Below are 13,313 nucleotides of genomic sequence, written 5' to 3' on the forward strand. Positions count from 1 at the left end.
AATAATTGTTTATATTCAAAATGTTAGGGTAAGCCCTCTGTTAGTCCTGTTGTTGTTTTCAGGTACTCTTAATTCCAGGAGAAAGAAACATAATTTGCATATCACTAAATGTTTTTAATGTGCATGAACGTTGTTTCTCCAAATAAGATGTGCTCTCTACAGCAGTCCTTTGTGTGCATTATAAACAAACAACACATAATCATGTATTCTGCAAGCTACATTTTAATTTAACATTCACATAAATACATTTTTATTTTATATAAATGTTTCGACACTATCACACTGTATCTACAGCCAATGACGGAGAACAGGCACCTAAACATGTTCAGTTGTATGTACAAGTCTAGGATACTGGCAGTGTTGCTGAAGGTGTGCTGATCTCTGCGAGCCTCCTCAGCAGACCTTCCAGTGTCTCTGTGTTTTGAGATTTCTCCTCCAGCAGCTCGTACCGCAGACTGGAGATGTCCTGCTTGATCTCTTTAAGCTCGCCTGAAGAAGAAAAAAACAGAACATGTAAAGGAGACATTTCACTTCAAAATGGAAAGTATACAATTTAGAGGAGAGTAGATGTATAGTTTCAGAATCGTTGTGCATTTTTTACCTTCAGTGATCTCGTCACTCTCTTTGTCTGCTTGGGCTTTGATGATATAACGCTTTATTAGACGCTTCATGATCTTCTGCAAATTGAGATAGAAAAAGTGCTCAAATTCTTTTAACAGGAAAAATTAATAGTATCATACTAGGCAAACCTAAGATGTAGTCCCATGTAAAATGATTATATAGTGAAAAATGTAAAACTTCTTTTACTAAAACTCAAAACATTAATTTGTAAATGTAAATCCTAGTTTATTGCTGTTTAGGTTTGTAGAGTAGCAATTCATCATTTTGTATGAACATTTCAATTAAAAAATATATACGTATAACATCTAATTCTTGAGAGTTGCTAAAGAGTAAAATATGTTTGTCTAAAATGTTAGAAATGTTCATACCTGATATCTGGATGAGCTAGTTGACCCATCAAATCCAGAACTTTTTACTTCTCCGAGCTGTAAAATTAAGCTATCGTTAATTCAGTTGATATTTCTCAGTCTTCTGGTCTGAAGTGGAGCCTGTGGTGCAGCAGTAAAACCACTTGGAGGTGCTCAGGTGCTGCCTGTAACACTCCACAAAATGTCATCTTTTGTTCTTTCTACTGTATAAAAGCTGTGTACATTTGTTCACTTTCATTATTGTGTGGTACCTGATTTAACTGTGTCTCATTTTTCTCCTCACTGTGTCCTGCCACATACTGCCAGAGCAGCTGCAGCAGGGACTTGATGCCTGTAGCCAGTCCCAGCATGGACTTTGGACTGGGGACCAGGTTGAAAGGTACTGGGAGCGTCCTTCCCTCCTCAAAGTAAGAGAACCAGAGTTTGGCCCGAGCAAACTTCCACTCAACATCAGCATCATCCTAGAGCAGATAGAAAAACAAAGGTAAAACCAACAGGTTAAAAAGATAAATACACACACACATCAAGCTGTTTCATTTTGATACGCTTATGCACTTTGTTGCCAGATTTATAAGAACACTGATATCGTTCTCTGAGTTTTTACCGCCAATATGAACCTACAGCCATGAGGCGATTAGCTTAGCTTAGCAGAAAGACTGGAAACAGAAAAAGGAGTACCTCTAAAGCTCAGTAGTTAAGTTAATACTAAATAAACTTGTTCGTTTATTCCGTTTAAAGGGCACAGAAAGACGTGGTTTTTAAAGGGGGGTTATGTTCCTGACTATGTCTTGGTCTGGTCTCTGCTGGTTACCACTTCAGGAAGTCATTGCACCATGCTAGTGGTTTCAAGCTAAGCTAATCAGCTGCAAGGCTGTTCCTTAATACTTCCGCATACAGACATTAAGTAACTATTGATTTGTTTAAAAAAAACGGAATACCCTTTGCGTATGTTTGCCAAAACTTTAAAAAAAATTAAAAAGTAAACATTTGATCTGCAAAACAAACAAAAATACATTTGTGGAGCAAATGCAAAGCTAAGTCAGTTGCAAGTGCAAGGTTTATTTTATAGCTAAAACATGTTTAAGGATAAGGATAAGGATACTTTTATTGCAATTGAGTAGGCTACATACCTCAATCGAAATCTTGTGTTGAACCTAAAATATAGTATTGGCGTTTAACAAAATGTTACTCCTGGTCTAAACTAAATGTTATCTTCCCTGACAAAAACTGAACAAATATATCAATAGAATATGCTCCATGTGAGGGCAGGGAAGGCTGTCTCAGGATTCTGTCTTTGTTTGTGAGCTTGTAAATGAAGCACATGATGATTTTTGTGTTTTGCTGACGAACCTCGATCTCCTGGAAGGAGCTGTTGATCATGGCGATGAGCATGTTGAGCAGTACTATCACCATGGTAACGTTGTAAACCCCGTACAGCACGTAACCAATGTTCTCGATGAATTTGTGCCCGTTATTGATCACGACAGATTTGACCTCAGACAGTCCAAAAATAGCCCAGAACAATGTCTTGAAACTCTCCTCCAGGCTAGACGAACGCACAGAGGAGGAAGTGGAGAGAGACAAGAGAAAAAAGTTATTTTTGAATTCAAACAAACCATTAATCATCAGGACTGAGATGTTAAAGACACTGTGAGAACGGAAGAAAGGTCATTTTCCTTCTGTATGTACAAGAATACATTTTTTTCCCCTTAATTATAACTAAAGACAAGGTTCCAAACCATGGTGTCGGGTCACCAAAACTATTTGGCACAAATTGGTCACAATCAAGTTGAGGGGATTAGACATATCTGACTGAACATTTACATTTATTTTTTATTTAATAATGAATTTGATTTAATTGATCTTTTATTAGAAAATATGCCATGTATTTATAATCATCCAGCCTCTGAAAATCAGTCATATCATATAATCTGAGACAGAAAAATCAGTTTTTGGTTGTAATGCTGACAGCCTGTGTCCACAACCTGTGCCAGGTAAATATTTCAAAGTGAATCTCTTGCAAGCTGCATTTCAGGGCTAAAACAGTGAATGTTTGAATGTAACATAAATATCTCCTGGAAGGTAGAAAACCCTAAAAGCATGTGCGAACAGATGCAGGTGTCTCTCACGTGGTGAAGGCATCATTCTGCTTTGCCCCAAGGTAATAGGAGTACAGATTGAACATGCCAATCATGAACGCCAGAAAGACCAGGATGAAGATGACCATGAACTTGAAGATGTCCTTGACAGTCCTCCCCAGAGAGATCTGCAGTGGACCGAAGCTCTCATTGGCCGGTAGGATGTAAGCGATGCGAGAGAAGCTCAGCACCACGGCCACCGCGTACAGACCCTCCGATACCAGCTGGGGATCCGAAGGCACCCAGTATATACGTGCTGCAAAAACAGTAAACGTTAATATACTCTGACTGACTCTTGTACACTACTATTTGTAAATCAAGTTAACCAGGACACAACATTATCCATTTTGACAGAGCATTTATGTAAGAACGCCACTTCATCTAGACTTGTTATGATCATAGGGATAAAAAAGCTTGTTTGGGTACATTTCACAAATCTTTTCTATTTTTGTTATAACTTTGGATATTATTTCCTCTTCTGGCCTTCAACAATTATCCAATACACATTTGTGCAAAGTAGACTTTGTGTATTTTAAAAAGTCACAATCCAGATCGGTTGGGAACCAGTCAATTGCCTTCAAGAAAGCTATTTTTGTTAAATATGATTAGTCTAAAATTGTTCTATTTTATCATACAACAATAACAGAGGAAATCAGACGGACTATTGGTGTTCAGAGTCCAAAGCCAACACACGTCACATGTGCTCCCATATGTTCCGCCTCCTGCTAACTCACTCTATCTGTGTATACATTAAATAAACGATGGCGGTCTGAGCATGCTCACCCAGTGTAAAGTAGTTTATCTCGGGGGGCAGTGTGACATTAATCAGTGTCGTGTAGTGTGTGTGTACATAGGTCTGGGCTAAGTCAGCGTGTCTCAGGGTGGATAAGCGGCAGCTGAAGGAGGCGAGGAAGATTGCCAGCATCCCAAAGTCCAGGAAGTTCCACGGTTCAACGAAATACTCCCCTGGGCCTTGACTCCAGATCTCCTTCACCTCAGTCCAGATCATACCTGCAGTGGCACAAGGTAAGGTAAGGTACGTTTATTTATATAGCACATTTTCAGACACAGAGGCAATTCAAAGTGCTTTACGTCATCATTAACACTTAATAATAAGAGAACAGAAAGAAACACAATAAATAAACATAATGGAATAACAGATTCATAAAAACCATGCATAAAAGAGATACAGAATAGTTTAAAAACAACATTGTAAATACGGTAGGTGCTAAAACAAGTTAAAAGGCTTCTGGGTAAACAGCTGTAAAAAGTAGTGTTTTTAGCCTCAACTTAAAAGAACTCAACGCTGGTGAAGACCTCAGGTTTTCTTGAAGTTTATTCCATTTATGGGGAGCATAAAAACTAAAAGCAGCTTCGGCGTGTTTGGTTCTGAGCCGGGGTACAATGAGTAAGCCCCCACAAGGTACATATATGATACAACCCTGTCACATACAACATTCCCATACAGCTAAACTGTCCTTAAGCCTCAATTCTCTCAAGGATTACGATCACTGTTTTGAACGGTAGGTTGTTATTTGAAACTAAACCGTTTATGTTTAAGCAACAAATCTACTTGTAAGCTTCAGTGTTTGGTTTGGGGGAGAGAAACTCCCTCTGGAGGGAACTTTGAGTTTTAGACTTTGCAGACTATTTACATGCACAAAAACCTACGCATATAACACACTACAGGAAAGGGAAAACGTTTCCCTCGGAACATTATTGTCTACACGCCATTTCCTTCCAAATGTTTTGGAGACCTGGCTGAAGGAGGACACAACCTTCCTCTTTAATCATTGCCTCATGCTCACCCATGACCCATGAAATGATGAGGATCTCCATCCATGTGAAGGGTGAGGTGGTCATGCGGTAGAGCATCAGCGGGTCAGAGTTAAGATTGTGTTCTCCTTGGAGATCATGGTGGGTCATATTTGCCAACAGGGTGGCGCCTGCGAAACGGTCAGCAGCGTTCATGATCAGAAGACCCAGAAAAATAGTAAAAGATGAGGCGTGGGCCACAAATTTCATGAAGGGGCTACGCATCACTTTCCCCACCTGAGAAATAAAAGAATAGGAGGATGAGATAAATGTCCAGCAGTGAATAAAATGTCAAGTATTTGGGAGGTCATGTAAGTTACATACTCTGCTGCACGGAGCGACCAGGTAAGCCACAGCCAGTCCAGGCAGTCCTATCGCCACGGCCAGCACCACCAGCAGTTTGGTGGCAGTGGTTTGTTGTCTCAGGCCGGGCAGATTCTCATACCAGATACTCAGCAGCTGCTGCTGGCAGTTAGGATGAGCCACAAACTGAGGGGATAGACATTACAGAGGAGACAAGGAAACACAGGGTTTATGGACAAAATGTTAGAGAAAATACGTAAAGATATGCTGCCTCGACTCTAATTCGACCCTTACATTATAAGAGGAATCGGCCATAGAGGCACTGTGAGACAGAACCATCGTGATGAACTGGTAGAGATTAAACTATTAGTGTCATCAATTTATTTCATGATTATGTTTGCTTGGCTTGTTTAAAAATGTTGCTTTTTGTTGTAATTACCTTCGCCAAGGTGGCTATGCTGTTTGGTTGTGAGCAGGATTACAGTAAAAGTATAGGCCCAAGTTTTATGAAACTTGGTGGAAGGATGTACCAGAACCATAGAAAGGACACACAAGTGATTACTGATGTTGTTAACACTGCGAGATAAGGCATTTTGCCCGTGTAGTTATATTTTGATCCAAAAACATGAGCCCTCTCTTGCCTTTTCTGTCATTGCTGGTTTGCGAGCACTCTAACCTTTTTGAGTTCGTATTTGATGGCTAATTTGAGCCGTGTGAGGGAGGGGCGACCTGGTAGATCGTAGTTGTCTTCAGAGTCAGTTTCTCCGCTCAGTATGGCCTCCACCTCCTCAGTGCTGCGGCACAGATCCAGGAGGCCGACCACATAGTCCTTACACTGGGTGGACAGACAACAGTAGTCGTTCTACAAAACACAATGATGAAAAAACGTCATTAGTGAGTGAAATATACACGATGTACTGCAGGAGATATCTTCTGATGCTCGCGGAAAATATGCTTCTAGATTTTAGGTGAAATATGTTCTAATTTTCCACAGCTTGAGATTTTAACAATGTCACCACAGAAACGTAGTTAGCAACATGTTTTTTTTATCAGTAGGATAATAACTTAATAACTCAATAACTTCTTTGGCTTTAAATAGTCACTTATTAGACTTCATTATTACATCAAAACCTATTTACATTTTTATTGTGAAAATTAAGGTAAAGTTTATTTGTATACCAAGAAAAACGGGCTACATAATTAATTGTGTAAATTAATCATGGTTTAGATTGGGACATTTATTTATTGTACAGTATACAATCCTACTGTAGGCCAGTAATAATTACAGTTATTATATATGTGTGTTAAAAAAACGAAGTGACGACAAGATCTCAACCCCCTTCTGTGTCTGCTTCCTTTCTAAAGGCTCATAAAATGTTCTTGTGTTTACTGGCAGCTGGTTGGCAGAGACATGACAAATTAAGTTTTAATTAATGTTTTTAGTACCTTGAATTCTTTCTCAATATTAGCCAGCATGGCCAGTTCGCTGCTGAGCTCCAGGGCGGCCAGTACTGGGTCCTCGTTGGACAGGGAGAGGTAGGCAGGGCTGGCGAGGCCTCTGTAGGCATTGATCCGCGATCGCGAGTGACTGAAGGAGTCAAACTGCTGCTGGTAGTTACAGGAGTCGCAGCCGCAGAAGTAATCGTGAGGATGATCGATGTGAGCCCCTTTACTCAGCAGGGTGTGAACAATCTCATACTCTTGGCAGTGTGCTGCAAGGATCACTGGAGTAACGTCATGAGAGAACCTGTATGGAGGAAAACATAAAGACCATGTACATTTACATAGAGGTCGGCCCAGACCCTAGGGGTTTTGAAATCAACACTGAAAACTCACTTCTTCTCCCTGGCCTTCTAGTCAGAGCGGAGCACGACTCATGACATTTCCCTGTGTTTGATTTTTATATTTGCTGTTGTAATTTATTGTCTTCTGTTTGCGACTGTAGTAATGTGTTATTTATTATTTGCATGTACAGCACTTTGGCTCGACCAAAAATCGTTTTTAAAATGTGCTATATAAATAAAACCTGATTTGATTTGATAGATCTTGTTGCCTCATATAGTTCAAATTGGCGGGGAAAGGGCTGGCTCTGTCCAAAGTGGAATGGACCAATCCAACTTTTCCCAGTCCCAATTCCAACTCCTTTGGGAGTGTTTGCCGACAACCCATTCAATAGGCTGTTAGTGTTTTATTAATAGGCTGTATGCCCCACTGTGTGGAAGTGACTAGGGTCATCTGTAAGGCAACATCAGGCCAATAACATTGCTTTTCTGTCTTTGTACAACCTAATGTAACAAATAAATACATAGAAACAATTAGTCCTATCATATGCAGCAATATAAGTCAGTATCATGACATGTCACTTGTTAGACGCTTTTATCCAAAGCGACTTACATACTCAATACTGTGGACAATCCCCACAGGAACAATTTGGGGTGAAATGTCTCAGGGACACAACGACATGCTGACTGCAGTGGGGTTTGAACCTGTGACCCCCTGATCCTAACACCTACGCTCTACCAACATCTGCCAACAGCAGCTCCGATGCTCTCAAATCCACATGTTAAGTTTGATAAACCATACCAAAACCAAAGTCTATAAACAACAATTCGCTTTATTCTGGGGTGGTTAAGTCTCTGTTTCAGTCGTACGCACTAACAGCCTTTTAAACAGAGACGTTCAGGTTGTCCCACATGTCAGGACATTCAGTTATTTAGCTGCTGTTTCTCTGCTGTTAGAAGGCACAACATTCTTTAATGATTTCCTTCAAATGCCCTACCTCGTCCCGTCCTCATCGTAAGCGTAGAAGTCGTCCAACATGTCTGCTTGAGCGGGGCTCCCTGTCAGACGATGGGCATCTCTAAACGCAGGGTGACACAACAAGGCCTCTGTGATACGAACATAACCTTTACCTGCAACGCACACACACACACACACACACACACACACACACACACACACACACACACACACACACACACACACACACACACACACACACACACACACACACACACACACATACACAAAAACCGTAAACACAGATATAATGTTGTATTAATATAGCTATAACAAGGGTGCTTGTATGTGCATTTTATTTTGATTTCCACTAACTATGGTGCTCTAGATTGATATGTAAGATTTAAGATATTCGGTGGAAGAGCCATTTTAGGTGTAATTAAATAAAACGTCAAACATGGGGCACAGTAAGGTTTGTCATCTGCTCTGACATCTTTAAAAAAAAATACATCGTTTGACCCCTGGAGAGAACTGCAGTGTCAGCTTTCTGACGTGTGATTAACTCTATTAAAGAGGACATATAATGCTCGTTTTCAGGTTCATGTTTATATGCTTTAATGTTCAAAAGGGTCTTTATTTTTCTCATACTGCCTGTGGTACTGCACCTCTTTACAACCCCTTTCTGAACCAGAGCCCAGTCTGCTCTGATTGGTTAGCTGGCCGGCTCTGTTGTGATTGGTCAACCGCTTAGAGATGTCACTATCTAACGGAAGTAACAAAAGGACTACAATTGAGGCTTTTCAGGCAGGGGGGGAGTGTGTTGGAGAGAAACTCCCTCTGGAGGGAACTTTGGGATTGTAGCCTTTGCAGACCATTAACATGCACTAAAACCTATATGACACACTACAGGAAAGGGAAAACCCCAAAAAGCAGAAAATGGCCTCTAAGTGTTTGTTGGCCTTTGTATACAAACATGCACAAATGTACACATCTTACTGATGGCTAACAGGAGGGCGTCACCCACTCTGGCCAGATCCGCCCTCCCCAGCAGCAGCTCCGTCACCTCCAGATGTTCGTTGGACACAGCCAGCTGCAATGCATTCTGGCCCATGTAGTCCACAGCGTTGACGTTCAAGTGTGGCAGGTGGAGCATCATGCGCCGCACCTCTGGTATGTTGCCGTACTCAGCCGCCTCCAGGAAGCGCTGCTCAACCTCTGACGGGCTGATGGAGGGAGCAGAGAACATGTAGGTGGGACCACGAAGCGCCTGGCGTCGTTTCACTGCACCGAGAGGGGCCACGAGCTGTCTCTCTGAGCTGCTGTGGCTGCCAGAGTCAGGGGACATAAACACACAGTATATCACATCTACATCGTCAGTTATACAAGCCCATAAACCCTCTGGAGAAACACTCATCAGTTACATGTTTGCAGGTTCACATTTTACAACTAAGATAGTTACTTAAATGCTGTTTAATGATTTTAGTGATGAGAGTTTAATGATGTATTATACTCATGTGGTGGGGATACCAGTACAAATGTAGCTTACACATGTCTTAAAAAACACCTCAAGTTATGTGCTGCAAGTTTTATTTGGTATAATATGGGATATTTTATACCTGAAAATAAAACCTTTTGGATAGGTTAAAGTCGATTGATCTGATTTCTGACAGAAATACATCATCAGATCAACATGGGAATAGGTATTTAAAATGATACAATACTGTGTAGAAATTGTAATCTTGACTCCCCTGGAATGACCATTGTTTGGATTAAAGTCTAATAATAGGTACCGACAGAGATTAAATGTACAAGCCAAGTTTAAAAATAAATGTTATACTTTCAAAGTTCACAGTAGTGAACAAAATCTAGAAAAATAACTCAAGGCTTCAACTTTTTTAGAAGACACTGGAAGAAAACCATGTCACTCCCCACTTTCCAAAAATTTTGAAAAGAAAATTAAAGTAATGTAAATTATAACACCAGTTCAATCACAATGTTTTTCATATAAATAAGTCATTTACAGTGTGCAGGGTAAACAGAGATCAACCTGAGAAGGCTGCTGTCTCAAACAGTGAGCCATGCTGTAAACCAGATTTACAGGATAAACCAGGAAGAATTTGAAGACTTTAAATACTGCTGTGTAACAGCCAAAAACATACAAGTGTTATCCTTTTGACCTCCATCAACTTCATCAAAGTTTGAGCTTCCCATGAATGGTAAAACTGTCAATGATAACCAATTGCCCCTTGCGGGATTAATAAAGTTGTTGATTGATTGATTGATTGATTGATTGATTGAATGATTAGCTACAGATATGTTGACATTATTTACCCTTTAACTTGATAAATTAATAATTTTGGGCGGTGGTGGCGAAGTCGATAGGGACTTGGCTTGGCAACTGGAAGGTCACCAGTTCAAGTCCCGGCAAGACCAAGTGCTACCGAGGTGTCCCTGAGCAAGGCACCGTTCCCTACACTGCTCCCCGGGCGCTGTTCAAAATGGCAGCCCACTGCTCCTAACACCAGGATGGGTCAAACAGAGAAACAATTTCCCCACGGGGATTAATAAAGTATATCAAATCAAATCAAACTCAAAAATAACTTAAATTCATATGTAATTGACTTGTGTTAGTGGAAGACTGTGGATAGTATGATGGACTTCAAATCAGGGGATAGCAAGTTCGAGTCCCACTGCAGTCAGCATGTCGTTGTATCCCTGAGCAAGACACTTTACCCCAAATTGCTCCTGTGGGGATTGCCCACTGTACTGAATGTATGTAAGTCGCTTTGGATAAAAGCGTCTAACAAATGACATGTAATGTTATATGCTATATAATCTTATATACATTATCTATATATAACAACAACCTGTTATGTAAACAAACCAGCATTAGATTAACACACACATGCACATCTGTCTGCGTATGGGATGTTGATGAGAGACTCACCCAAGGCATCGTCCAGAGCAACAGTTTTCCTCTCCGAAGTCCTCGCACACCAGCAGGTTATCCCGGCTGCGGACCCGGGGGCTGTCGCTGCAGACCGCCGGCCGGCTGATGAGGGGCGGTCTGTGGTTCATCCTGGAGGAGATCCACAGTGGAGGGTCCTGGTTCATATGAAGCAGTCGTCAAGTGTCCGTGGCACACTCTGACTCTCCCGTCTCCCCGTCGCCCTGCCCCCTCTACTTTTCCATGTCCTTGAGAAAGAATGCATCCTTCTGGGTCCCACTATACTTTTATGATCTATATACAGATGTGGAGGTCAGCTGATGCTACTGCTGATACATGGCTATTTTCACCAGTAGCCTTATTGTTTCAGCTAAATCAACTTTCTGATTAGTTTTTTTTTTTGCTTTACTGATTTAAATGACTCCCTACATTAGTGTTGTGAATGTTGGCTCGTCTGCATGGTTGATAAACAAGAACAAGTGTATTCTGAAAATGTTGTGTGTTTCGGCAACGGTTATGTATGCTAGGGTTGTAAAATGCTATTTTAAACCGCAGTGTTTAGAGAACATGTGTGTGTGTGTGTGTGTGTGTGTGTGTGTGTGTGTGTGTGTGTGTGTGTGTGTGTGTGTGTGTGTGTGTGTGTGTGTGTGTGTGTGTGTGTGTGCGCGTGTGCGTGCGGGTGCGGGTGCACATGCTTGCAGGAGTAACTGATGACTGATAAACTGCAGATGAGGTTCCTCAGGGTTTATATTCCCATTAGACTTTGCTTCCTGTATGCTTGACCAGTGTGGGGAAACAACTTCCCACCATGCACACACACACGCTTAAAATACACACACAAACACAGAAACACGTACGTATACATATATTATACTCCAATGTGTTTGAGGTTATACATGCTTGGAATTTGAAGCAAGCAATTTAGTATCTATTTACAGCAGACCCCACACTCTAAGATGAGTCCAGTATTTAGTCAAATGTGTTACCTCTCCCTCTCATTTCAAGCTGTTTCCACATAATACACCCCCAATCACGCCGACATGCCAACATCCAAAGATCTGATAAAGCAGAGCCCCTAATTTATGTTTGTATCCGTGATAATTTCCTTTTAAGGCCCTGATTGCTGAAGATAAGTCACTTTGGACGTTTAATGACGTATAAGAGCGTAACTTTTAACAAGGAGGATGGCAGGGTGAAAGAGGGTAAACTCTGACGAATGTCACGGTGTAAGTTTTTGTTAAGACTTCCTCCTCAGAACAGAACAGACCCCAGATCGGGATATAAACACTGTCAGCTCAAACATACACACTGTTATTGGGGGGGGCGAGATGATGGACAGGCAGCTGGATGGTCATGTTATGTCTGCCTGTTTTAGGGCCACTGATTCTGCTGATGATAACACATTAGGAGCTGTGGCTCTTTGTGTGGTCCGGTATGGGTGTATTGGCAGGGTCAATAAAACCTTCAAACGCAAACAAAAACACACGAGACAAAGAAACACCGCACTCAAAGTCATGTTACATAATATGTTCAGTTAAACCAAAATGTAAGACTTCCAGATGACGCATCATTGAAATCTAAAGGATTTTTTCTCTGGGGAGCAGGAATGGGATCGGGACATTTTGTGGCTGACTAAACTCCACAATAAACAGACAGAGACAAAGTATCTGAACTAAACTACACAGGTTTAATCACAAGATAATAACACATTCTCCACACACTCCATTAAAGGGGCCGTATTCTGCTCATGTTGAGGTTCATATTTGTATGTTGTGCCTCTACTGTGACATGTCTCCATGCTCAAATGTTCAAAAAGCACTTTATTTTTCTCATACTGCCTGTGCTGCAGCACCTCTTTTCACCCTCTGTCTGAAACCAGAGCCCAGTCTGTTCTGATTGGTTGGCTGGCCGGATCTGTTGTGATTGGTCCACCGCTTTGAGATGTCCCGCCCCCTTTTCAAATCATTTATATGCACAAAAACCTATATTACACATTATAACCAACAAGCATAATAGGGCCTCTTTAAGAGACATTTATAGCACCGCCTATTGGTGCAGGTCGGTATTTCACCAGCGTCTCACCTGCTGCTGCCAGTCACATCATAACTACTCAGTACAGATTTAATCAGCTTGAGATGCATTTAGAGTTGCTCCTTTTTATACTTACCCTCTATGATTTGTATAACAACAATATGGGTCTGCACTTGAGGAGTTCTTCTTACCTTGGTATTGTTGTAATAATATATTGCAATATAATTTCAGGTATATTTGTCCCCAAGTTATTATCAGCTAAATGTTCTTACATTATTAAGTAAAATAATTCAATTGTAAACTCTTTTCACAATTGCAGGAACATAACAATATTAATTAATTTTAATATTA

At 40.9% G+C, this 13,313-nt stretch overlaps 1 protein-coding gene across 1 annotated transcript; it reads right to left on the reverse strand.

The window, feature by feature from the left end:
* Window positions 1-221: 221 nt before the first annotated feature.
* Window positions 222-11,098, reverse strand: trpc6a (transient receptor potential cation channel, subfamily C, member 6a). Its single transcript, XM_034099421.1, has 14 exons — window positions 10,932-11,098; window positions 8,981-9,309; window positions 8,025-8,157; window positions 6,692-6,992; window positions 5,922-6,107; window positions 5,267-5,431; window positions 4,936-5,179; window positions 3,911-4,138; window positions 3,119-3,383; window positions 2,340-2,535; window positions 1,241-1,450; window positions 990-1,046; window positions 602-677; window positions 222-489 (listed from the first exon to the last, which is right to left on the reverse strand). Exons 1-14 carry the CDS (start codon window positions 11,096-11,098, stop codon window positions 344-346), a joined length of 2,703 nt encoding a protein of 900 aa, XP_033955312.1. The 3' UTR covers window positions 222-343.
* Window positions 11,099-13,313: the final 2,215 nt, after the last annotated feature.

Source organism: Pseudochaenichthys georgianus, chromosome 14, assembly GCF_902827115.2.
Source record: "Pseudochaenichthys georgianus chromosome 14, fPseGeo1.2, whole genome shotgun sequence".
NCBI lineage: Eukaryota > Metazoa > Chordata > Actinopteri > Perciformes > Channichthyidae > Pseudochaenichthys > Pseudochaenichthys georgianus.

What these genes read in the sequence shown, in the direction of transcription:
- trpc6a (XM_034099421.1), bottom strand. Translation starts at nt 11,098, where the DNA reads ATGAACCAGGACCCTCCACTGTGGATCTCCTCCAGGATGAACCACAGA. An exon ending in TACGATGAGGACGGGACGAG is followed by an intron (nt 6,993 to 8,024) that starts GTAGGGCATTTG and finishes TCCTCCATACAG; the next exon opens with GTTCTCTCATGACGTTACTC. An exon ending in CAGAATGATGCCTTCACCAC is followed by an intron (nt 2,536 to 3,118) that starts GTGAGAGACACC and finishes GCGTTCGTCTAG; the next exon opens with CCTGGAGGAGAGTTTCAAGA.